Source organism: Mustela nivalis, assembly GCF_964662115.1.
Source record: "Mustela nivalis genome assembly, chromosome: 8".
NCBI classification, from domain to species: Eukaryota; Metazoa; Chordata; class Mammalia; order Carnivora; family Mustelidae; genus Mustela; species Mustela nivalis.
The window spans coordinates 28,602,351-28,627,573 of NC_139027.1; the positions used below are offsets into that span (position 1 = coordinate 28,602,351).

The 25,223-nt window shown below is 41.6% G+C and overlaps 1 protein-coding gene across 7 annotated transcripts in view; it reads right to left on the reverse strand.

The window, feature by feature from the left end:
• Positions 1 to 4,181: 4,181 nt before the first annotated feature.
• RASGRP3 (RAS guanyl releasing protein 3) overlaps positions 4,182 to 25,223 on the reverse strand; it is a 106,359-nt gene continuing 85,317 nt past the window's right edge. For 3 of the 7 annotated variants that reach the window (XM_082745546.1, XM_082745545.1, XM_082745547.1), the window contains exons 12-18: positions 24,646 to 24,762; positions 20,837 to 20,952; positions 17,551 to 17,698; positions 12,783 to 12,819; positions 10,541 to 10,666; positions 9,854 to 10,195; positions 4,182 to 6,083 (exon numbers count right to left, since the gene is read on the reverse strand). In XM_082745546.1, the coding sequence (XP_082601672.1) occupies positions 6,064 to 6,083; positions 9,854 to 10,195; positions 10,541 to 10,666; positions 12,783 to 12,819; positions 17,551 to 17,698; positions 20,837 to 20,952; positions 24,646 to 24,762 (906 nt within the window). In that variant the 3' untranslated portion in view covers positions 4,182 to 6,063. Of the gene's footprint in view, positions 6,084 to 9,830; positions 10,196 to 10,540; positions 10,667 to 12,782; positions 12,820 to 17,550; positions 17,699 to 20,836; positions 20,953 to 24,645; positions 24,763 to 25,223 lie in introns of all 7 variants that reach the window. The other 4 variants (XM_082745549.1, XM_082745543.1, XM_082745548.1 and 1 more) reach the window with 3 other exon arrangements.

Genomic DNA, 25,223 nt, shown 5'->3' on the forward strand with positions numbered 1-25,223 from the left:
TGGGCCCAGGATTTCAGATCCCTCCTTAGATGCTCTGCAAGTGAAATTTGTTTCTTGTTTTTATTCTTGTTGTTGTTTTAATGATTTCCAGTAGATTAGAAGTAATGATTTCTTTTTCTCTAAATTTTTTTTAGTGGTTTTTTTTTTTTTTTTTTTTGACAGGGAGAGCCAAAGAGCAGAAGTGGGGAAAATGGCAGAGGAAGAGGGAGAAGCAGGCTCCCCGCTGAGCAGGGGGCCCGATGCGGAGTCTCCATCCTAGGACCCTGGGGTCATAACCTGGGCGAAGGCAGACGCGTAACTGACTGAACCACCCAGGCGCCCCTTCCCTACTTTTTTTTTTTAACTACAAAACGTCAGAAAAGCTGAAGATAGTACAATGAATATCCAGACCATTTACACAGATTTAACTGTAGTTAATATCTTGCCATATTCGCTCTCTCTACGCAAAAATTTTTTCTTCACTGAAAATTTTAAAGTAAATACAGACATACTTCAACCCTAAGTACGTTAGCAGGCATTTCCCCAAAATGAAAATGTTCTCCTATGTAATCATAAAGTCATTATCACTCTGAAGTGAATAAACTTTCAGTAAGTTATTTAACATATACACTTTGTCCCCTCAGAGGAGAATATGATCTAAGAGCCCCCTAAAACTGCAGATAGTACTGAAACCTATAGGTGTTACATTTTCTCCTCTACATATGTACCTATGATAAAGCTTTATTTTGTTTTATTTTATTTTTTTGTGTGATAGACTGTGTGCACAAGCAGGGGGAGCAGCAGGCAGAGGGAGAGACAGGCAGGAGAAGCAGCCTCCCCACTAAGCCAAGGAGCCCGATGTGGAAGTCGATTCCAAGACCCTGGGATCATGACCCGAGCTGAAGGAAGGCGCTTAACCAACTGAGCCACCCAGGCATTCCTCTGATAAAGTTTAATATATAAATTAGGCATAGTAAGAGCTTAACAACAATACCTAATAACAAAATGGAGCATAACAAAATCACTGTAATGAAAATATGTGAATGTGGTCGCTCTCCAAATATCTTATTGGGCTGTACTCACCCTTCATCCTCTGTCACATGACAATCTGCCTCCATGATGGTGAGAGGAAGTGAGGTGACGCCTGCGTTGTGAGGCTAAATGTTGCCGCGTCTGACGTTCAATGCCCAACGTCTGACGTTGCATTAGGCCACTATTGACCTCTGATCTTCTGACAATGGGTCAGAAGGAGAAGCACCTGCTTCCAACAGTGTTGCCTACAGGTGACTGGAACTGTGGAAATCAGAGCTGCAGAGAAGGGGGATTGCTGACGTCCGTATTTAAATTTCCCTAATTGCTGACCCCAAAGTGTCTGCTTTATTTATTTTTTGATCCAAAATCCCATCAAGGTTTACAACATATTATGTGGCTGTTGTGTTTCATTTGGTTAATGCGTTTCATGTGATCCAGAACTGCTCCATCCCTCTTTTTTTTTTAATTACATTTTATTTTTGAAGTTTCAGGCCAGCTGCCTTAGAGAATGCAACCAAAGAATGCTTCCCTTATGCTATTTGTATAAGCTGCAAGTCACTTCGTTTCTGAATAGATGTGAGTTCCAGTGTGCCTGTTACTCACATTTTAAAAAGAAAATAGATACTTTTATTTGAGTATGCTCTAGACTTCAGGATGCAAGTTTTTTTTTTTTTAAGATTTTATTTATTTATTTGACAGAGATCACAAGTAGGCAGAGAGGCAGAGAGAGAGAGAGAGAGAAAGAGGAGGAAGCAAGCTCCCTCCTGAGCAGAGAGCCTGATGCGGGGCTCGATTCCAGGACCCTGAGATCATGACCTGAGCTGAAGGCAGAGACTTAACCCACTGAGCCACCCAGATGCCCCTAAATTTTTTTTTAAAGATTTTATTTATTTATTTGCCAGAGAGAGAGAGCGAGCACAGGCAGGCCAAGTGGCAGCAGAGGCAGAGGGAGAAGCAGGCTCCCCGCCGAGCAAGGAGCCCAATGTGGGACTTGATCCCAGGATGCTGCGATCATGACCTGAGCTGAAGGCAGCTGCTTAACCAACTGAGCCACCCAGGCGTCCCCAGGATGCAAGTTTTGGATGCAACTTGGAGGGAGCGATTTCCTGATAATCTTTAAATCCCAAGTAATTTCCTACCATTTCCACCCTCAGCTGGTGTAAAATAGATTCTGGTTATCAAATGAATGGTCTACTTTTTATATTTAAAGTTAATTGTTTTCCTCTGTTTTTTTTTTTTTTTATTTTATTTACTTATTTGACAGAGATCACAAGTAGGCAGAGAGGCAGGTAGAGAGGCAGAGGAGGAAGCAGGCTCTCTGCTGAACAGAGAGCCTGATGCAGGGTTTGATCCCAGGACCCTGGGATCATGAACAGAGCTGAAGGCAGAGGCTTAACCCACTGAGCCATCCAGGAACCCTTTGTTTGCATCTTTTTTTTTTTTTTAAAGATTTTATTTATTTATCAGAGAGAGAGGGAGAGAGCGAGCACAGGCAGACAGAATGGCAGACAGAGGCAGAGGGAGAAGCAGGCTCCCTGCTGAGCAAGGAGCCCGATGTGGGACTCGATCCCAGGATGCTGGGATCATGACCTGAGCCGAAGGCAGCTGCTTAACCAACTGAGCCACCCAGGCGTCCCTGTTTGCATCTTTTAAACTAAATTCCTTCAAGAGCCAACAACCTCTTAAGCCTAGCTATGGGTTAACCTATATTCCTCTATACTCATTTACATTTTACCCATTTTGTTTCTTAACCTTGCCTACCTATTTTTCAAACAGAGAGAGAACAACCAATGTTAAGAAACAGACCAGAATTAACCCTACACACACATAGAGCCAGGAATAAGAAAAAGCCCTTTAAATATTTTTCCATTTATACTTCTCCATTTAAATAATTCTTTTTTGATACAGAATTTAGTCAAATGTTGGGTTTGGAGCCTCCAAAGTACACAGTCATGTAAACACATAGTCTGGGATCTTGTTGACAATTTTAGAAAAGAACCCTGCTTAACTGCAAAGTAATGTCAACTTACTTATAAAGTCTTTATAAAGTATTTTTACATGGACTATTCAACCTGATCTTTCCAACAGCTCTGTGAAGTAGTTGAGGAAGGTGGTGAAATCTCTTGTTGTCAAAGGAGGAAATTGAGCCTCCAACAGATGTACACGACTTGCCCAGGGTTTCACAACTATAACTGGCAGAGACGGGATTTATGTTTTTAATTTTTTTTTCAGAGACAGGATTTATTTATTTATTTAAAAGTTTTTATTTATTTATTTGGCAGAGAGAGATCACAAGTAGGTAGAGAGGCAGGCAGAGAGAGAGAGAGAGGGAAGCAGGCTCCCTGATGAGCAGAGAGCCCGATGTGGGACTCGATCCCAGGACCCTGAGATCATGACCTGAGCCAAAGGCAACAGCTCAATCCACTGAGGCACCCAGGCACCCCCAGAGACAGGATTTAAATCTGATTGCGAATTATATGCCAGCAGCATGTTGCAATATCTCTCTTCACCGAATTTACCTCCTTAATCAAAAATCAGTGTGTTTGTTTTAGGAATGCTAAGGTTTCTACCACCAACAACAGTTGGGTGCTCCCTTACATAGGAGTCCTGCCTTCACACAGCAAGCCCTTTGGACCTTTGGAAAGACTCCATTAACCTGGACATCTGGGGACATTATTGCATCAGGAGGCCACCACTAACCTAAAGTGTTCAACAACAACTAGGTCCACCCTCTGATTAGGCAGATCTTAAAAAAAAAAAAGCATCAGTCCAATTTGTACATTCTTCAAGGTAGTCCCAGTTGCAGCGTCTAACATACTCTCTCCTGGTATCTAATGACAGTCACTGTAAAGAGTCTGGTTTCGCTTTTGCCTTTCACCTAAAAGGTATTAATGATCATTAAAGCTACAAAAGGGAGGTCTGGAGGGACCAGACATCATAGTTCTTTTCCCTTCACTATGGGTTTGCCGAATTTACTTATCTTACTGATAATGGGAAACTGACAGATCAGAAACCTTAGAGTCACCACTGATTGTGAGTAAATAACGTAACCAACATTACAAAGAAGCTTCATTGTGGACACAGATTCTTCTTTAGCAAATTCGTAACAGTAGTGTGTGTGTGTACCTGTGTGTGTATACACGTCTTCACACAAATATACGTTTGTTTCATTTTCTTTGTTGTTCATATTTATTTCTTTTTTAGTTGTACATTTAGCATCTTTGTCACAGGAAGGCTGACAATATAAAACTCTTCTTATATATGAAAACTCAAAAATAACCCAAACTAAGTGACGGTGAAATAATCGCTTTGAGAGGAAAAAGAACAATCCAAGTTTTCTTCCTGAATTTTCTTAAAATTAAAAAAAAAAAAAAAAAACAAGAATGTTTCATGTACTTCAATTGCCATTTTCTGTTTGTATTTCATTGCATTTGTGACTAGGAATAGATAATATATACACACACCAACACTTGGGGATGGCTGCTTGCTTTCTGAGGTGCTTTGCAAACGGTGAGTTCTCTTATTACGTAGCTTATTCAAAGATCCCTCAATTAATAACTTCATTTAATTTGCAATATTTCTGCAAATCGATTTCTCAATCTGTTTGGCACAATTAAGTCTGTCCTAGCAAATCCAGAAGTGTACTTTAAGGCACCATCTCTCCAGAGGGTAGAAATCAAATGTTGCTTGTCTTTGTGCATCTACCACAGGACCTGCCCCAAGCAGGTGGTCAAGTGTTGGGTGAGTAGAACTGTCCTCAATTTTATATAATGGAAAAAAAGAAGAAAGGTATTTCTTTACTGAAGTGACTGCGCCAAACAGAAATAAATTCAGCCTTACATGGTAGACACATCTGAACTCCCAATGAACCCCAGTGCACTTCTGTGGGTACAATTTCTCACTGGCCACATGGCAGCAGGTCATTCCCCTCGTCCAGTGGCTCAATCTATTTTCCCTATTTGAACACCTTGAACTAAGTTCTTTGTCCTCTAATCATGTAAAAACCAGACCCAGGCCTAGTTGTTTAGGTCAAAGGGAGACATTGAAAATACTGGTACTTTAAAAGCTGAAATGAAATAGTATTAATCCAAGGTGGTTCCTGATGATTTGATTTCTATGACTATTCTTTAATTATGGATGGAAATTTCTTAGGAAAAGGACAAAGGCTCTCTTTTATAACCCAAATTTTTCATTTTTAATAAAGTTCTTAAAACTGTTTTGAGTTTTTAAAGAATTGCTGGTTGTTTTTCATTTCACTAAGTGGTTTGCTTTTCTCCTAAATTTTATTCCCCAAAAACTTAATTGATTTTGTAATCACTCTCCATATTTTTTTTACTGGCAATCTTAACGGGAGTCTTAAGAAAGACGGCTAAACCTAGTCAGCTAAGACAAGTACACTTAATTTTCCCTCACAACAATTATAAATATCAGGAGAGTTTTCATGGCTTGTCATAGCTTCCTTATGATGCAGAACTAGTAAGACTTATGTGAATATAAATGTATGACTTGTTACACATTGTAATAGCCACTGTAGGATAAGAACAATGTAAACATCTCCTTGTGTTAGAAGAAACACCTCATTCCAGGATCTAAAGAGCTTTCTTGTCCCTCAAGAAAATAAGTCCTGGTCCCATCCCAAAAGCACAAAACAACAACAACAACAACAAAACCCCTCTAAATTGACTTCTCCTCCACCAGAAGTTTACAAAAATAGTGAAATAATCTTCTCACAAAAAAGTAGAGTTTAGAGAACGTGTATCAAGTACATGCAGAAAGGCTTTCACTTCACTCATATATAAATGGGAAAGATACAGGAGACATCTACCAACTACATCACCCAGACCTGGTGACACCTGAACTAGGGCTTGGAAGGAGGAAATAAATAGTTCATATGGTAAATCCTCGGTCCCATAGTCCAATCAGGGAAACCCATGGAGTTATCAGGCAGTAAAAGTCCAAGATATCTTTTCAGATAACTTCCTGAGTTGGAGAATTCTTCAGACTTTCTCATCGTGCTCCTTCCAAATGCTGACATTATTGCCTCCAGTGTCCTCAGCCCGAAGTCAGCCATCCTGAAATATGAATCAGAATCTGTTGTATGGCTGGGTCACATTTAACCAAACAAGAATATTCTTAGATAGTGGCTTATTGGTTACATTTGAGGGAACATCTCAAATCATCAGTACTTTGTACCCTTAAGATTTAGAGGGAATGAAAAGACCATGTAGTCTAGCTACCCGGCTAATGAAATCTTAAATCTTATGGAGTCCAACAAGGTCCTTCACATTAACGCCCCCTAAATAAGGTGCATCCCAAGACACTGGTCTATGAAACCCTTCTTGTTGAAGTTTCCCTCTTAGAAATCCACAGCATAAATCTGTATAAGGACACTGAGAAAATCTGTGAGGGAAAACAATATGGATCTGCATAGATATAGAGAGAGATACACAGGGAGAGAGATATATAAACATATCAGACTGTTTACTCCAGGATTTCCTAGCCCTTCTACAATATTTGTTAGCTAGATTTAACTTAACAGAAGATAAGGGAAAACAAAGAAGCATTATAAGGAAAATAGACATGTTCTCACTGCCAAGAGAGCAATCATGACCTGACATTTGTCCCTGCCATCCAGTGCCTCAGTGATCATTGGTGAAATGATATGCATAGTCACAAAAAATGTTCAGACCCTCAAATTTTAAAATGAGTTTAAATCCTGGAACTCCACCAAAGGAAATACACAGATTACAAACATAGCTTTCTTTTCTGTCAGTTTCTCATTTTTACTCATAGGATCACAGACATTATCTGAGTCTACATAATAAATCTGTAGATCACTTCTCTGAATGCCAGTCATTGCCTTGCCTGGCAGAAAAAAGTTCTTAAATATGAAAACCCCTTTGTCTACGTATTCAACTCTGATGTAATTTCATCACATTTTTTCCTTTTTTCCTCAACAAGGGTAATTATCTTTTCATCTGTTACTGATTTGGATGAGGACACTGTATACCATATGCATTACATATAAAACATATTGTGTTCTTTAATTAGCACATATGAAATTAAATACTAGTAGTCAGTGAACCATCCCTATGATTTATGGCATGAGAAAATTGAAAGGATAAGACAATACTTGAATATAAATACTCAATTTTCAAAGAATAAAATTAAATTTAAAAAATCCAGATCTTTGTCTCTATTTCCTTATAAAGACTGAAGATCAGGAAATCCTACTCATGTAAATAATTGTCCTACATTGAACAGGCCATGAATTTCTCCTAGTCCCGGAGCAAGGTTTAAGTACCCTGCAGTGCTAGGAGAATAGAAGTGAGCTCATAGCTCATTTCACTATTTATTAAGCAAAAGCAGGTGCTCCCCTGAATTCAGAGGTGGTCTACAAGGTGAGCACAATCTTGAAAGCTCTAGGTAGGCATCCTATGACTCTGCCCATAGAATCTCTTGTTTTTCCTGAGATTTTAATTATAACTACATTGCTCATGGAAACAACCTCTATAGGCTGAGGTAGTAAGGAATGACTAGCACTATTTCAAAGAATCTTGCACAGCAGTTTCTCACTTTTTTGGGGGGCCATAGACCCCCTTAAGCATCTGCTCAATGCTGTGGACCCTTTTTCCAAAATGAGCATATATCCATAATTTCACATAAAATATAATACAGTTTCATGAATTCCTTAAGGCCCTTCTTGAGACTGCAAGTTAAGATCTCTTCCCCTAGAATATCTTCTTCTGTCATAGTATCAGGAACATTTTCTTATTCACCTTTATATTCCCAGTTTGAACTATGCCAGGCCAGTAGAAGAAATGGAAGGATAGGACTGAAATATTTGCCAAGATGATCAACGAAGAAATGTTAAAAAATAAAGTTGGCATTGCAAATCTATAGGGACAGAGAGTAAATTAGTGGTTTACTTAGGGTTGGGATGAGGTAGGGGAGATGAGCTGTGACTGCTAATGGGTATGTTCGGAGATGATGTAAATGTTCTTTTTCTTTTTTTGAACAATTTAATTTACTTACTTATTTTAGAGCGAGAGAGAGCACGAGGGGGTGGAGAGAGGAATAGAGGGAGAGGGACAAGCAGACTCCACAGTGAGCATGGAGCCTGATGTGGGGTATGATCCCACGACCCTGAGATCATGACCTGGGCTAAAATCAATAGTCGGATGCTCAACCAACTGAACGATCCAGGCACCCCCAGAGGATGATATAAAAATTCTGTAATTAGATTGTAACGATGGTTGTATATCTCTGTGACTACTGAAAACCAATGAATCATATATACACTTTATTTATTTATTTTTTAAAAGATTTTATTTATTTATTTGACAGAAATAGAGAGAGCACAAGTAGGCAGAGTGGCAGGCAGAGGGAGAGGGAGACACAGGCTCCCCACTAAGTAGGGAGCCCGATGTGGGGCTCGATCCCAGAACCCTGGGATCATGACCTGAGCCAAAGGCAGCCGCTTAATCCACTGAGCCACCCAGGCACCTTATATATACAGTCTAAATGAGTATGTGGGTTTTTTTTTTTTTCAAGATTTTATTTATTTGACAGGTAGAGGGAGATCACAAGTAGGCAGAAAGGGAGGCACAGAGAGAGAGAGAGAGAGAGAGAGAGAGAAGCAGGCTCCCCACTGAGCAGGGATCTGGGATCATGACCTGAGCCAAAGCAGAGGCTTAACCCACTGAGGCACCCACCCAGGCGCCCCTAAATGAGTATGTTTTATAGTACATAAATGAGGTTTCAATTATGTTGTTTTCAAAAGTTGGTGTTAAAGAAAGGAAAAAGAAATGGCTCAGCAGGAACTTACAGTAAACTGCCTAAAACTGAAGATAAATTGTGGCCTCCTTATTAATTGTCTTCAATGAGGAAGGAACTAGAGGAATTTTGGTTAAAGGTCATTGGGGTTTTTCTCATGGTGGGAAACCAAGGAGACTGTGTGTTTAGGTGACTTACAGAATGGAATGTGGAGGACCACCCATAAGAATAAAGAGTACTGGCTTGATCCAGTAGGATCTTTGCCTAACCCAATAATTCTGTTTATGACAACGACTCCATAGAGAGGTGATGGCTGCCCTCCATGGCACCGCTTGAAAGGTTAGGAATACGACACCAATTTCCCCAAATCTTTTTTCTTAATATACTACGGACTGTTGACTAATAAATTTATCTACGTCTATCTTGAATCAATTTATATTTTCTGCTTATTCTAACAAATTCCATATGCTTGGAAGATGTGACTGTAATATTTATGTGGAGCCAGAGCCTGGCTTATAGAACCTTGAGGCGCTCATGTCTCTGCTTCTCACCACCCCCTTCTCCATGATGCTGTCAAAAGCCTTTTTTTTTTTTTTAATTTTTTATTGAGGGCAAGAGTTTCCAATGCTGCTTCTCTATCTGCAAATCTTTTGCTTCCATTACCCATCACTCTCCCTCCCGAGTTTGGCCCTGATTCTAGCTTGGAAAACTACACTGGTTGGTACAGGGCACTGGTCTCTTGGATACACGCTGTAAGTCATGGATCCCTGGGACATCATTTCAGTACCTAGAAATGGCAGCCTCACTAAGCTTTAGAATCCATCTGGTTCCATTTTAGACATGATGAAACTGTGCTGCAAAGAGAAGAAGTCATTTTCCTGGGATCACAAAACTAGCCAACAGCAAGATGGAAAGTGGTATGTGTTAATGCCTAACGATTCGGTTCGCAAAACTGGCTGTCTCCTGGACTCACTATAATGCTCATCTCCGCCCCTCTCATTCTCTTTCTTGCGATATTACTTGTGGTTTGACCCAGCACTGACCTCACCGTCCTGTCTTGTCTCACCCGCATCTGCTTCATCCTGGTCAGGCTCGAACTCCGTGCCCCGGTCAACAACATCCACGCCAGCCTGCACTCTGGGCTTCTCGTTTTCCCACTTGGCAAAACCTTTGTCCTTTGCTGCTTTGTCATGGAATTTGGATTTCATTTTGGGGAAGGTGTGGGACCCTGAGTCCCCCCAGCCAGCCTCGGACCATACGGGTTCGGTCTGGGTGGCCTGGCTGGTGGTAGCCCGCTGGAGCCGCACGGAGATCTTGCGAGAAGAGCCTGTGACCAGTGTGATGGCTCTGCTGTCCAGGTCTCGGTGTCCAGCAGCGACGCCAGGGAACTCGAACACCTCATCCTGCACTGGAGGGGGGGAAGGCTGTTGTGATTATTTGACATCTGATCACTTTCGAGCGAACCATCAAAGTTGGGGCAAACAACAGGAGTCTGATGGTCAAGGCCCTAGGGGCACAGACCAGAGGCAGACCCAAATGGGCTGTAGGGAAGTTGCGTAGCAGTGAGACCCGAAAGCAGAGAGCAGCAAGTGGGCGTCAAGGCTATAGCCATAGCCATAGCTACCCTCCTGGAAGTAGGTCTGGATGTCGATAATGACACTGACCAGGTGCAGATCCAGAACCCAATGGAAGCCCAAATGCAAGAAGGCGAGCAGAAAGAAATCAAGGTAGAAAAGAAAGCAGAGGCTATTACCTGGGGGCAGCGAGGGACTTCCAGGCAGTGACCCATGACTACTACCCAAGGAGGGCGCCCGGGTCAGTCTCCTGCAGGCCAGAACCAGGAGGTCTTTGCACTGTTTGTGACAATTGGCTCCACAGTCTGAAAAATTCCACAGTATCACAGATGATTAGTGGGAACCATGGGCATCGGGTGCTGCCTGGGCTTCCCGGGTGCCACCTGAGCTGCCAGCTGTGGCCTCCCGTCTCCCTTCCTATGTTGACTCAGAGTCCGGCCAAGGCCTGCAGGGTGTGGCCAGGGGCTGGAAAAGAGCCAGTGGGGCTTGTTAGCCTTCTTGGCGTTTCTCTCACATTTCCTCGACTTCTTCCTCTGCACAATTCACTGAGGTGCTAGGGAGCAAACCAGCAGGGGACAGACCTACTGGGGAGTTGCCTTTGCTTCAAACAGAATGGAAATCCCATGGGATTGGGGTTCTCTTCCAGGCCCAGACAGATTCTCCACCAAGAGGCTCCCTGAGCCAGAATGAGGGAAAGAAACCCCGGCTTCCAGTGTCTCCCAGGACCAACAGCCACCTCTGATCAGTCATAGCGAGGTGTTCATTCAGTATTCACTTGCATTTTTTTTTTTTATTCTTCTTCATTCCTCCAAATCTTTTCCAGAACAAGTGATTTTATCTCCTGCTTTCTTTCTTTGCCATAGAAACAGAAAACAAGGTGGGCTTATGCCCAGGGTCAGGTTCCAGATTTGACTATGGCTTTGAAACAGCAGCAGACTGTGAAAAAGTCCCATTAGATCGCTTTAGTTAACAAAGTAGACTGTTAATTACTATTTGGGGTAGAAAACTTTGGCTGCTTTGGAAAAGAGCAACACAATTAGTTCCCATAGAGGGTCCTACATTTCTCTTAGAATAACTGAACAGATAGGATCAATTTAAAGAGCATATTTCTTGCTCACTATCAAACAGGACCTTTCTAATTCTTTCTAATGCTTGCTTTCCCCCCAGATGGTCTTATTTCAAATGCTCTTGTAATGACATCATGGAAAGACCAAATTATAATGAAATGTTCAATCTATTTTAATTAGGTTTTTTATTCCATTGCCTTTAAGAGAAAATACTGTATATACAAAGATGATCCAAGGGCTTAATTGATTTTTGTCTTCATAAAAGTGTGTGTGTGTGTGTGTGTCTGTATGTGGTGTATGTGTCTTTTTAGAGGATAAGGGTCAGAAACCAGAATAAAACTATGGCTAGGTGATAAGATACTGCAGTATCTTTGCAGCTTGCAAGTAAAAATCCAAGTTATACTCAGACAACGAATACCAGAAATTAAAGGGAAGGTTTTTGAGACTAAAAGGTGGTTCCCATCTAGCTTCAGGGAACTCTGTTCATACAACACAAGGGCCAAATGCTGAAAAAGAGCTGGGGGGGCAGGTACCATAAAGGAATAGTATTAATCTGAAGGCATTCTGTGATGAAGATGTTTCCTTTTGTAGCTATATCTTTCAAGAGCATTGTCAGATTCTTAAAACCACCAGTACAAATAATGTGCATTACCTGTCCAGCAATTTCGTAAACACCAGTAATAAATGATGATCATATATGCATACATAGTAACAAAGTCCTGAGTGCTTACTGAGATGAATTTGTATTGCTTTATCAAATATATTTTTATACTTGATATACTTGATTGATATTTATATATCAAGTACATATTTATTTGTTTCTAAATTTCAATTAAATGGGGGAACTATATGAACAAATTCACTGAAAGGGACAAAAATAAGTTTTAAGGCTTCCTTCTTTTCTCATCATCATCTGTGATTTGGTGGAGATAGGAAAAGCTACCTATGAGAGCAGATAGAAAGGCATACATATTATGGGAAGGAGTGTCTGCTTATTCCCATGAAGGACAAAGTTCTTTTATAAGGTATTTTGGTTAGGCCTGTCCCACTCCAGAACCCCCACCCTAAATCTGTGCTGAGGATTCATAAGTCATCCTAGAGATGGGGCCACATGTGTGTGGGTTGATAAGGGTGGTTTGCTTGCTCTTGCAACAAACTATAAAATTCCAATTGGGACTCTCCAAAATTCCAGGTTATTGGATTTTCCTTCCTAGATGTGTTATCTCTTCAGTTGCCCATGGCCCAAAGAACAGGGTTCTCCATGATGCCAAGAGTTTTTGTGGTTTCATCAGACAGATTTGATTCCTGCCCCAAATGTCACATTTTAAAATTTTACAAAATAACATTGATTTACCTTTGCATTTGTATCCTTGCTTGATTATGCCCCAAAGCTGTAACAAGAGACAAAAGAATGTCAGAGAACCTGAATTAAAATCTGGAAACAAACAAACAAACAACCGCCCCCCCAATCCCCCCCAACCTCCCCCCCACCCCCACACCCCCGGCAGTCAGAGAGAAGGAAGTAAGTCCTGGGAAGCATGATAGTTGGCAGAGCACAAACAGGATGTAGCTGATCCTGACACCCTTCCTGTCAGACAGAAGCTCACTCCAGCTGGGGTGATAACAGCTTTGCTTCCCTTTTCTTTCTGGAAGCCAAATGGGAGCCGGGATGGGAAACGGACACGGGTACATTTATTGGACTTTGGTATGATGCACTCTCAGCACAATGCACAGGGGGAACTCTCACTGTTTTTGGAAGCCCCCAGCTCCCTCTGCCTTCCTTTGAATCACTCCAGCTGCTCATGGCGCCCCCTACAGGAAATAAGGCAACGGATGGGGAGGTATATCCCACTAAAGCATTTGCGTGGCACTAGGTTCTTTTCAAAGTATCATTTGTATCTTGAAAGAACACGGAAAAGGGAAAAGATCTATTTGTTTATGTATCCATTCTCTGATTGCTCAGTGTTTGGCCTGTGTCAGGGCTCAGGTTGATGCAGTTAAGGCTACGATTCTGCCAACCACACAGGAAGCAGGATGTAGGAAGTGAGGAGTGTCTCAGGAGAGGTGCAGGGGCCCACAGTTTAAGAAGGGGGGGTGTTTGCCCAACTGATTCAGAGGATCGTCCTGTGGGTAGTGTGTTCGCCCTCCTGACACACCGTGTTCTTCCCCGTGTCTCCCTCAGCATGGCACGTGGGTCCCCCAAACAGAAACATATAATATTGATGAATTCAGTGGGGTTAACCCAAGCTGGAAGAACTCCCATTTTTAACCTTTTAGTGGTTAGGTTAGGTGACTGGTATCTATTTAATAAAATGATTTTGAAAGAAACAAGGCCGGTGGTCTACTAGGGCTGATGGCGGTGTCATTTACACGTGTGATAGGGGACCAATGCCCTGAGTGGGGTCATCACGACCCTCCCTGTAAGAAGAATGAAGAGTTGCTAGTGTGAAGTGACTTGAGGCATCAAGAAGACTGATCCTTACCCTCTGACCCGGAAATTCCACCAGTGGAAAGTGATTCCTTTGAGTCTTAAAAGTTATGGGGTCCTGGGATGCCTGGGTGGCTCAGTCGGTTAAGCCACTGCCTTCGGCTCGGGTCATGATCCCGGGGTCCTGGGATCGAGTCCCGCATGGGGCTCCTTGTTCTGCCGGGAGCCTGCTTCTCTCTCTGCCTCTGCCTGCCAGTCTGCCTGCCTGTGCTTTCTCTCTCACACAAATAAATAAATATAATCTTTAAAAAAAAAAGTTATCGGGTCCTTCAGAGTACATTATTAAGATGGAAATGTGTTCTGGGAAAGAAGGATTATTAAGACAACTAACTGGAAGCAAGGCCTCAGTAACTCAGTGACGGGAAGAGGTCAGGAGCAGTCTATATAGAAAAGGGAAGTGGCATTGGGGTAATCATAGCATGTCAGAGATTCAGGGATCTTCAACATAATCTAGTTTGCTTCTCTCGCATAAAAGGTGAGTGGGATGGTCCAGAACATTAAATAATCTGCAAGGTCCCACATCTGGGAAACTCTGCAGTGATAAGACACTGTTTCCTCACAGAGCCCTTGATGATAGAAATAACCATAATAATGACAGCTAACATATTGAACTTCGGTTGTGTGAGAGGCACGGTCTTAAGCTTTTTATGTGTATTCACTCGCTGAACACTACGTATGTATAGACCGGGCTCTAGAGAGGTGAAGCCACTTGGCAAGGTCTTGCTGCTAGTGAGCAGGGAATAAAGACTTGGGTCACAGGAGGGAAGGACAGGAAGCCACTGCTTCTGGGTGTTTTGTGTATGAGCAAAAACCACCAATTTAGGACAAGGAAGGTTAAGATTTAAGAAGAATTCTAATATCCAGATAGGGCACAGTATTAGCATAGTTGCAGGAACTGCTAGAAAACACAGAATGAAGCCTGCGTCCTATCAGGAGGGACACTCCGGGCACTGCTTGCTAACACTCCTCAATGACTAGGAGACAACACAAAGCAGGAAGGGGCTCTGGGTCAGTGTGCCAGCCATGACCGGAGACAGGGACCTCATGGAGATGGGCGTATAGGACTATTTCCTACAGTCCTTTGATTTCAGAGCTCAGGTTGCTTTAGGATTTGGAGGGACTATGGTGTGAGGAGCACTGGACTGGGAGTCCAGTGCACATGAGTGTGCACGACTCATGATCCTTCTGCTAATGCTCCCTGCAATTGTACAGAAGTCACTTACCTTCCCAGACCCCAAAATAAGGGAATTAGCAAAACTCGTTCAGTTTGGAAATTCTAATTCTAAGATACATATACTTCAAATCATGTTTGTTTTGCTTACCCCTAAAATGGAATTTATTTTAAAAGCAGGTGGTCCTGGCACAGAAAAATGATTCCTTGCCTTCACCCGCAATTCTTTCAGTGACACATCTAAACTTATCAATTCCCGTTGAAAATCAATGAACTTGTGTGTGTGTGTGTGTGCGCGTGTGTAAAGATTAAATTAAATCACATCCACGAAATTAAATATATTTTAAAGAATAAAAAGGGCTATTAAAACTTTAAATGACTTATTTTCAGTTAAACTCTAAAAGTAATCATGGAATACTTTTAAAAGAGAAGAGAAGTATTAACTCTGAGCATGCTTGATATCATTTAATTATCATAACAACATGGTAAGTTTTTTTTTTTAAGATTTCTTTTATTTGAGAGAGAGAGAGCATGAGCAGGGGGAGGCGCAGAGGGAGAGGGAGAAGCAGACTGTTTTCTAAGCAAGGAGCCTGACATGAGGCTCAGTCCCAGGACCCTGAGATCATGACCTGACCCAAAGGCAGATGCCCAACCTACTGAGACACCGAGGTGCTCTATGATATGGTAAGTTTAAACCTCCTTTCACAGATAGGAAAACAGAGACTCAAAGATGATCCGTAATTTGCTCAAGGACAAAAACTTAAAAAGGGCAGACTTGAGATTCAAAGTCAGGGTCCCAGACTCCAAGTCCAGAGCTTTCTACCTTATCACAGAAGCATCAAGAACATGATACCAGCAAACCTGCTCTGATGAGTCAGGAAGGGGAGTGTGGAAACTCCTGGGAAAGATTCCTTGTTGTTCCTTCTACAGAACCCGTGGCTCCATAGAAGGAAGAGATACCCAGAAGGACTGGAGGGCACGGAAAAGACCTTGACCTTTGATAAGAGCCCGCCAGCTTTCACACCATACCAAAGAGCAGATGTCTCAACCTGACTTTGGGTGGAGCTATGACATGGCCTAACAGATTCCCTGGGCCCTGCTCTGCAGAAGAGCTGCACGTGGCCCTATCCCATGTTAGCATTTTTCACGCCAGATACAAACAAAAATTCCCATCAGAGGATAGAAACATGAAAAAGGGGACATATTTATTGTATGGTAAAGTGGTCAGGCGATAAAATTCCAGTGGTTAAGCTGACAGAAATAGAATCTCTCCTTCTCTAGGGTGGGCAAAGACAGCTGGTTGAGCTGGCCTTGCCCCTTGACAACATCAGCTGCAGTGACCCCCTGGGGCCATCTTTGAGGTGACTACTACCTCTTATTTACCCATTCTTGGGGTGTCTGTGTGTGTGTGCTTGAACACAAACCCCTGTCCTTGGGCCCCTCAAAGCCAGTCCTTCCAGCCTAGGATGGGAAAAGTCTAATTTTTGCAGTAGTAGCTGTGAATTCAAATGGGTCACCAGTGGAACCTGATGGTTGAATGAAGCTAACACAACTGAGCTTTGGCATCTGGATGAAGGAGCAATCGTCATGCTGGGTGCTGGGCCACCTGCAGCTGGAGAACCACATTTTTATCTTCTAAACTTGGGTAACAATTCGACTTTCAGGGCCCATGACTCTTGGTTCAATATCAGGGCCAACGCTGCGCTTAGCTGCTAAAGAATTATCAAATGTGGGGGAACAAAGTGTACAATCTTCATTCGTGCCATGGTATACGTAGAGCAAGGGATTTAGAGTCAAAACACCTGCATTTGAGTCCTGGCTCTGGTAATTACAGGCTGTATGATCCTTTATCCTTCCTCTCTGGACCCCTTTGTCTTGATAGGCAAATGGAGAGAAGGAAGTATTCACCTCATGAGCTAGTTATGAGGATTAATTACACTAACATGCATGGAAGTACTTCATTACTGTCGAATGCCAAATAAATGTTATTTATTATTATAACCATCTTCTCTCCAAAAAGATTTTTTTTTTTCCTTTTGAGTTATGAATCATTCAGCCATGCCCTGATAGATTTCTAGTGACTGACAGCACATGAAATAAGAACTGGGAGGAACTGGCTAAGATAAATAATCCCCCTTAATTGCACCTACTATGAGTATTAACGATGAATGCCAAGGCTCATTGGGCAGAGCCTTTCGTTGGCAGGGATTAACAAACTGCTCTCTTGAGTTAACAATCCTCGCCATCCCTTCCTGTCACCAGCCCAGCGTTCCTAGAAAGAACACAATGAAACCTGCAGATTTTGCTTTTGTTTTTAACTTAATTTTTAATTTCAGGGAGCCATCATAGTTTACTTCTGATCTAAAGCAGACAATAAACTCGGTTGGGGTATCATCTTCCTATCTTCTCAGAATGAGGCGCAAATAACTGCACACAAGAGAAAACAATAGAAAAGGGACTTACAAATCCTGCACAGTGTTCGCAGAAGGTTGGCTTGAGATAGGTCATCTCCTGAAAATTGTGGACAAATCCAGGTCCCATTTTACAGTGTAATTGGGACTTAGCTCGCAGAAAGTAAGCCATCATTTCGTCTTTACTAATGAGGCCATCCCTGTGAAGAGAATCAGAGAAGGGAGGGATCTTTGAAGACCATGTTGTGAGGTGGCTGACACACTGTAATCACCCAACTCCCCAAACCTTTGTGGCCAAAAGCAGGTGGGCAGTGTTCTCCTTTCTGAAAGGAGAGGACCTCGAAGGACAGCTTTTGGTGCAAAGGCTTTCTTAGTAAAGAAAAGAGACGTATGTATATCCTGTGGTCCACAGCATAGAACTCTCCTTCATTACCAAATGGAAGCTTCTAGAAGGAAATATCCTTGATCCCATCCCTTAGCAACAGGGTGTGCAAGAATCAGGCTGCTGGAGAAAGGCAGAAAACCGTAATAACTGGGCCCATCATTCTCAAATTCATTCAGCCTGACGTCATTTGGGCCACTGCTGTTGGTAATCTTTCCTTCATGTCTTACTGGCTTATGGACCATCTGTTAGAACGATTCTTTCAGATCTTCACATAGAACCTCTGGTTACACCCACCAGCACACAGCCAGACTTCTTGTTTATCAAGAAGATCAAATCCACTTGAAGCACGTGGTCTTCATACCACCTTCTCTCCACGTCAGCAAGTGCCGGAGCATGTGCCCTTCTGTGCCAATTCAGAATGCCTTTGCATCTCATCTGTCCTCTCTTGTGTCCTCCTGTCTCTGAGGAAGTCATGCTCCCCTACCCAACTCTGCAGTCTCCCAGGACACGGCTCCTTCCATGTTCCTCTCAGTCTCTTCACCCACTCCTTCCTCTGTGTACAAGTACGCTCACTACTTCCCCATCTGGAAAATGTCTTTCTTTTTTTTTTTTATTTTATTTATTTTTTTAAAGATTTATTTATTTATTTGACAGAGAGAGATCACAAGTAGGCAGAGAGGCAGGCAGAGAGAGAGGAGGAAGCTGGCTCCCCGCTGAGCAGAGAGCCAGATACGGGACTCCATCCCAGGACTTTGAGATCATGACCTGAGGCAAAGGCAGAGGCCCAACCCACTGAGCCACCCAGGCGCCCTGGAAAATGTCTTTCTTTAACCTTGCTTCCATCCCTGGCACCTGTCTTTTCTCTCTTCCTTTTCTTACTCCCAAAGTTTTCAGGAAGAATATTTTTTAGAGGGTTTTTTTCTTTTCCATTTCCTTCAATTACTTTCGGTCCATATGACCAGGATTCTAACCCTACTGTTCTGTCGAAACTGTCACGGTGACATCCTCAGTGGCCTTTCCTCACTTCTTTTTTTTTTTTTTTTTAATTTTATTTTTTTAAAAGATTTTATTTATTTATTTGACGGATCCTGGATCCTGATGATATCGATGGAGGTTGACGATGTCGACCTCCTGGCTGCGTGTGACATGCAGGCAGGTTTCTTTTCTTTTTGACACTTTCTCCTCCACGTACCCGTGTGATTCCACACAGCCCTGGTTTCTCTCCTGTCTCCCACGTTCCTCCTTCTCTGGCTTTCCTGTAGGATCCACTTCTTCCTTTCAGCTGAATGTGGGGGGAAGCGTCTCAAGCTGTAGTTCTCAGGCCCTGAGCTCATGTGCCTTTCAATTTTCCCATAAGAATTTGCTCACATGCCCAGGACTCCAGCTTGCATGGCTAAGCTGAAGACCTAGAAACCAATATTTCTGATAGCCACAGCTTGCTAGCATCTCCTCGAATGTTCTACCCCCCTCTCAACATCAACGTATCTCAGCTTACCTAACAAAAATCACGTAAGCTATGAATATTTCAAACTTTCATTTTTAGAAAAAAATAAAATTTATATATCTTTGCCAGGACAAGTGTCAGGTCTATCAAAGAAGAAACAAGAAAATGAAACAAGAAATGAAACAAAAAATGAAAAGTAGGAAGTGATTTTAAGTTCATGTCTTACCTACATGTCACGGATAGAAATGAACTAAGGGAAGTCAGTAGTTAGCAGGTAGTAACTTGAATTTTATTTTGTAAAAGAGGTTCATGTTTCTAATAATTTAATTTATCTTAAAAGTATTCTTTGTCCTAGATATACAATAAAGATGAATTAAGGTTTTAAGATGTTATGATAAAATATCAAGGCTTTCCTTGGTGTATTGAATTACTTATAGATTTAGTTTTTAAAAAATTCTCACACCAACAAAAACATTAAAGAATTCTAAAGTGATATGATTTGGACATTTCATCAATATAAAATCTAGCACCTCATTATAGATGATTTTTAAACTAGGAACTAATCTCACAGAATCAAAAATGAAGCAGTCAAATTTCTTAGTCCAGTGTTTCTCTGATATATATATATATATATATATATATATATATATATATATATTTCCCCCCCCCCCCTATTTCATTTTCCACTGTTTTCTACTGAGCTAGATCTTAGCCTCTAAGATCATTTAATTTTCCAGGAATCATTTAAGGCTACAGAGAAATGTATGTTTACTTCATTTATCAAAACAACCTTGAGCTAGGAAAGAGAGAAACAAAGAAAGGGCACTTATTGGCTATCTGTAGATATTACCTGCTCTTCTGAAGACTGTAAGTAATTTAAAATAATTTTAGTTATTTGGTGAGTTTTAGTCCTGCCTGCAGGTCCACTGATGCTGAGGACTCTACCAGCCTAGGTGTAACGATATTTCTCCTCTACACTCCTTTTTTTTTTTAAGATTTTATTTATTTATTTGACAGACAGAGACCACAAGTAGGCAAAGAGGCAGAGAGAAAGAGGTGGAAGCAATCTCCCCGCTGAGCAGAGAATCTGAAGTGAGGCTCGATCCCAGGACCCTGGGATCATGACCTGAGCCAAAAGCAGAGGCTTTAGCCCACTGAACCACCCAGGCGCTCCTCTCCTTTGCACTTTTTTTTTTTTTTTTCCCTTTGCACTTTTTGATGGAGTTTTGGGGGCTGATGAAAGAGCTAAGCAGAAGTAATGTGGGGATGGAGAATCATCTTCATTTGCAAATGGGCACTCGGACTGCACACTGATGGTATAGTCAGCCCTGTGATTTCGCCCAACCCATCATGTTTGTGGACACCAAGAAAAAAATCAGCGAAATATTAGACTTGTCTCATCAGTGCCCTAGGATTGAAGCTTTCCGAATGTACACTAAAGGTTCTCCTCGGACACTAATTTTCTGCTTCAGGACAGTTGCATTAAAATATAACAAAATGAAAACTTACTGATCTTTGTCCAACACACAGAAGGAATCCAAAAAGGGAAAATTGGCAGCTATACTTTCAAAGTCCTCTTGGGAGATGTACCCATCGTGGTCGTGGTCATAGTTTCTAAACACGGACTGTAAAGGAAAAACAAATATTTATGGAAAAACTATTTATGAGGCCGGCTCTGAACTTGTCATTGCGAAAGCAGTGATAGCCAGCATATTGTTCTATTGAGGAGCTCAGAATCCAGTGGGAGATAATGAAATTGAGAAGCCTTTATGATATAAAAAGATAAGTGCAATGGTGAGGATAAAAATGGGGTGTCATGGGGCACCTGGGTGGCTCGATTGTTAAGCCTCTGCCTTTGGCTCAGGGCATGATCCAGGGGTCCTGGGGTGGAGCCCTGCATTGGGCACCCTGCTCGGCAGGAGCCCTGCTTCCCCCTCTAGTACTCCCCCTACTTACATTCCCTCTCTCACTGTCTCTGTCAAATAAATAAATAAAATCTTTAAAAACAAAAAAATAGGGTGTCCTGGGGAGGAGTGGAGATGGGAGATTTTAAAAAGTTTCCTGAAGAAAGTAAGGCCTAACTGAGACCTCAGTTTTTGTAAGAGTTCAGCTTGGTGAATTCGCGAATGCCAATACCATGCCGATAGCAAATGAAGCTTTAAGGTGTTAAAGTATCCAAAAAAATTCAAGTATATTTTTAATGCAATTCCAATAGAATTCCAGCGGGAATTTGTTTTAAATAAACAAACTGATTCCAAAGTTCAAACAGAAGTAAACATGTTGAGAATAGCCTAAAATTGTTTAAGATGAATGAGGGAAAAGGTGTCCTATCAGAAATCAAATAATCTACAAAGCTACATTAATCGAAACAACATGGTACTATAACTTACTGTGGATAGCAGAGTCTGAAAATAGATCCATGTTTATAAATGAATTTAGAATATCAAAAGAGTATCTTTTGAAATCCACAGGGAAATGAAAAATTACCCAATAATTGCTGTGGAGCTAAATGGCTAATAATCTTACAAAATCAATTGTCCCGAAACTAAATTCTAGATGCATTAAATATTTTAATAGAAAAAATAAAGCTATAGGGGTGCCTGAGTAGCTCAGTGGGTTAAGCCTCTGGCTTCAGCTCGGGTCATGATCTCAGGGCCCTGGGATCAAGCCCCTCATTGTGCTCTCTGATCAGCGGCAAGCCTGCTTCCCCCACTCTCTCTGCCTACTTGTGATCTCTCTCTCTGTCAAATAAATAAATAAAATCCTTAAAAATAAGTAAAGCTATAAAAGTATGAAAGGTAAAGAGACAAAAATAATTTTTATGTTTTGTCATCTTTGAGTGGGAAAGGCCTCCTGACATCAAAGTCAGCAGCTCTAAGTAGAAACATTTTATTACATAAAATGCAAAATATCTGAATCAAAAAAGTCCAGCGGATAAATTTAAAGATAAATGACAGAGAAGATTATCTGCAACATACAAGAGAACAAAGACATAGAAAGGAAATCGGGAGATCAGAAAATAAAAATACAAACGGCCAATACATTTGTGGAAATTGCTCAATTCTGCTAATAATTATAGAAACGCAAGGAAAACTTTTTTTTTTTAACCTTTCAGATAGGAAATGTTAAGATCATTGATAATTTCCTAGGATATGAGAAAATAGGCACTCTCATATTGGTTGATGAAGTCAATAGCCACAGTCATTCTGGAGGACAGTCTGCTTACTCTCTGACCCAGCAGTTCCACTTAGGGGATTCTGTTCTAGGCAAATTGGTGAACCATGTTACTCAGAGGCATATGGGGGCGTGTGTGTTTATGGGGGGATTAAGTCATACAAGATAATTTACAAATTATCAGTGTTTATCCCCAGAGAGCAGAACTCCCAAGGTCTGAAAGCAAAACTTGGATTCTCTCCTTTTTATGAAAAGTTTTCATATTTACAATGATTCTGACTTTCTTTATAATCGGAGAAAAATAAAAGGAGTGTTCCAATGCCCTCTGTTAAATTGGGTTTTCAAAAAGGTATGTTACGCTCTCCCCAGAAACCCATCTATGCAAGCAGGTAATGATGAGTCTTTCTCCCTTTTCCTGGTGGTTTCTGTCTATTCTATTTTATCCATGGCGCTCGATGTTGCAAGCTCCTTCAGGAGTATTTTGGGAGATGGGCAAGGTATAAATGAACAAATTACTTAATTAAAAATATGACTGTTCAGCACCTATTGTAAGTTTATTTATAGATAACTGAATTGTGCAAAATCCTAAAGCATCACCTTTTTAGTAAGTCCCAATATCTGTATTTATCTACAATCGAAATTGCTTAAAACTGACCATTGTTCTGTGCCTTCTATTTATAGGTAACATCCATATTTCTGTTGAAAATACATTCTTTTTGTGGAATAAAATTGAGTTTCCAAATTTCATGATAGAACACAGTCTTTCATTGGATTGAGCTGAAAGTAGGCAACTTATCCAAACTGGGCCAACCTTCTCCCCTAGGAAATTGGAATTGGAGAGAAAATAGGAGAGATGGCATCAGGGTGGAGAGAGAAAGGGGGAGAGAGTGAAACAGACTCCCCACATGGGACACAAAAAGTCTTTCCGCAGGTAATGAAATGAGCATTCAGAGAAAAGAGTGGGAAAGAGAATCATTCTGTCTTTCACTTCCTGGCTCTGGACCTTCCTGAGCTGCCACTCTGTCCTCCCTGGATCCTGCCCCATACCCCCGCCCCCTTCCTTGGCTCCAGGTTGGGTCTGTGACCATAACATCGACACATGGCCTCCTTCACTGGACCTTATGCGACTAAACACCTTCCCCCATCCTTTCTGACCTTTCCTTGCTGCCTCACATGCTCCACAAAACTTTTCTTTCAATGCACTGTAATTCCCTGGATGATCCAAGATTAGAACATTCTTTCTTTTCCTTTAAACACCCATCCCCAGCAAAAAAAGTTCATTTTATCCCAAGACGCAATCCTATTGCATCATACCCACCCATTAAAGCTGATATTTAATCAGGGGTCATAGTTTTGGTTGGTTTCCATTTTCCCCACACTGACACTCCTGCCCTTTCTGTCTTCCTTCCTTCTTTCTTTCCTTCCTTCTTTTAAGATTTTATTTATTTATTTTGAGAGAGAGAGAGTATGCACATGATCGGGGTGAGGGGAGGGGCAGAGGGAAAGGGAGAAGCAGACTCCCCACTAAGCAGGGAGCCTGAAGAGGGGCTTGATCCCAGGACCCCAGGGATCCTGACCTGAGCTGAAAGCAGACGCTTAACTGACTGAGCCACACAAGCGCCCCTCTACTCTTCTTTCTATGTAGAAAACTCTGATGGAGACTCTCTCATCATTAAGTGATGTTTCTGACCTAGATGTCATTGTGCTGCTGTGTCACAGACCCCCAATACATACAGCAAAAGAAACTATGCAACCGACAGGATCTTTTCCTACCCTCAGATAATCAATTTCTTGGGCATTTTATTGTGACCCATGTAGGTTTTTCATGAGTAGATTCTAATCCCCAAACAGCCCTTTGAGTAGCAGGGGCAATAGTGGGGGCGTCAAATGCCACTGAAAGAGAGTTGGAAGTAGCTGAGGGTATTCTGGCAAATGAAAACATGAGGACACGAAGGGGAGAGGGAGCCTTTCTGGGATACTCTCCCCCAGAGGCCAATGCCAAGTACAGAGAGTGTCTGCTAAATTGCTCCTACCTGCCAGAGGCCTGTTTTCATTGACTTCAGTTGATTCTTGGCAATGGTAGAGTATTCTGGAAAGAGAAAGGGGCCTTCTAGTGCTCAATCTCCACTCTCTCAACCACTTACCTCAACTAACTTCCTTATGTGCTTATTGATGACTGTGGGGTCTGGCTTCGGCATCACTCCTGATGCCCATTCCAAGGGCACCACAGGCTTCGTGGGTGTCGTAGGGGAGGTAGGCTGCTGACAGAGAAAACACATTTTTTTAACTTTATCTGAGACTGAACAATTAGGGGGCACTGAGAAGGACATGCACTTTCTATATTAAAAATATCAGCAAAAATATATATGCAACACTTAAATGTTCTGAAAGCAAACATCTTCTATCAATGGAATCTAATCTGTGACTACATACACGTGTGGATACTGTATTTTGTTTAGCAATAGCCTAGATTCCATTATTCTAAATGGAAAAAAAAAAGATGTTGCTCTCCCAGCCCACTCGAAAATTCTACTCATGTTCCCCAAATATTATTAAAACAGCTTTGAAACTTATTTAATACTCCAAACAGATTTTTGTATAATATAAAATATATAAAACACCAGTTGTCTAATTCTTTAATAACTGGATTGCTGATAAATTAGTAGATGTGTGCAGTAAATGGGCCCATGAAAATGGTCAAGTTTATGTCCTCAAGCCAGTA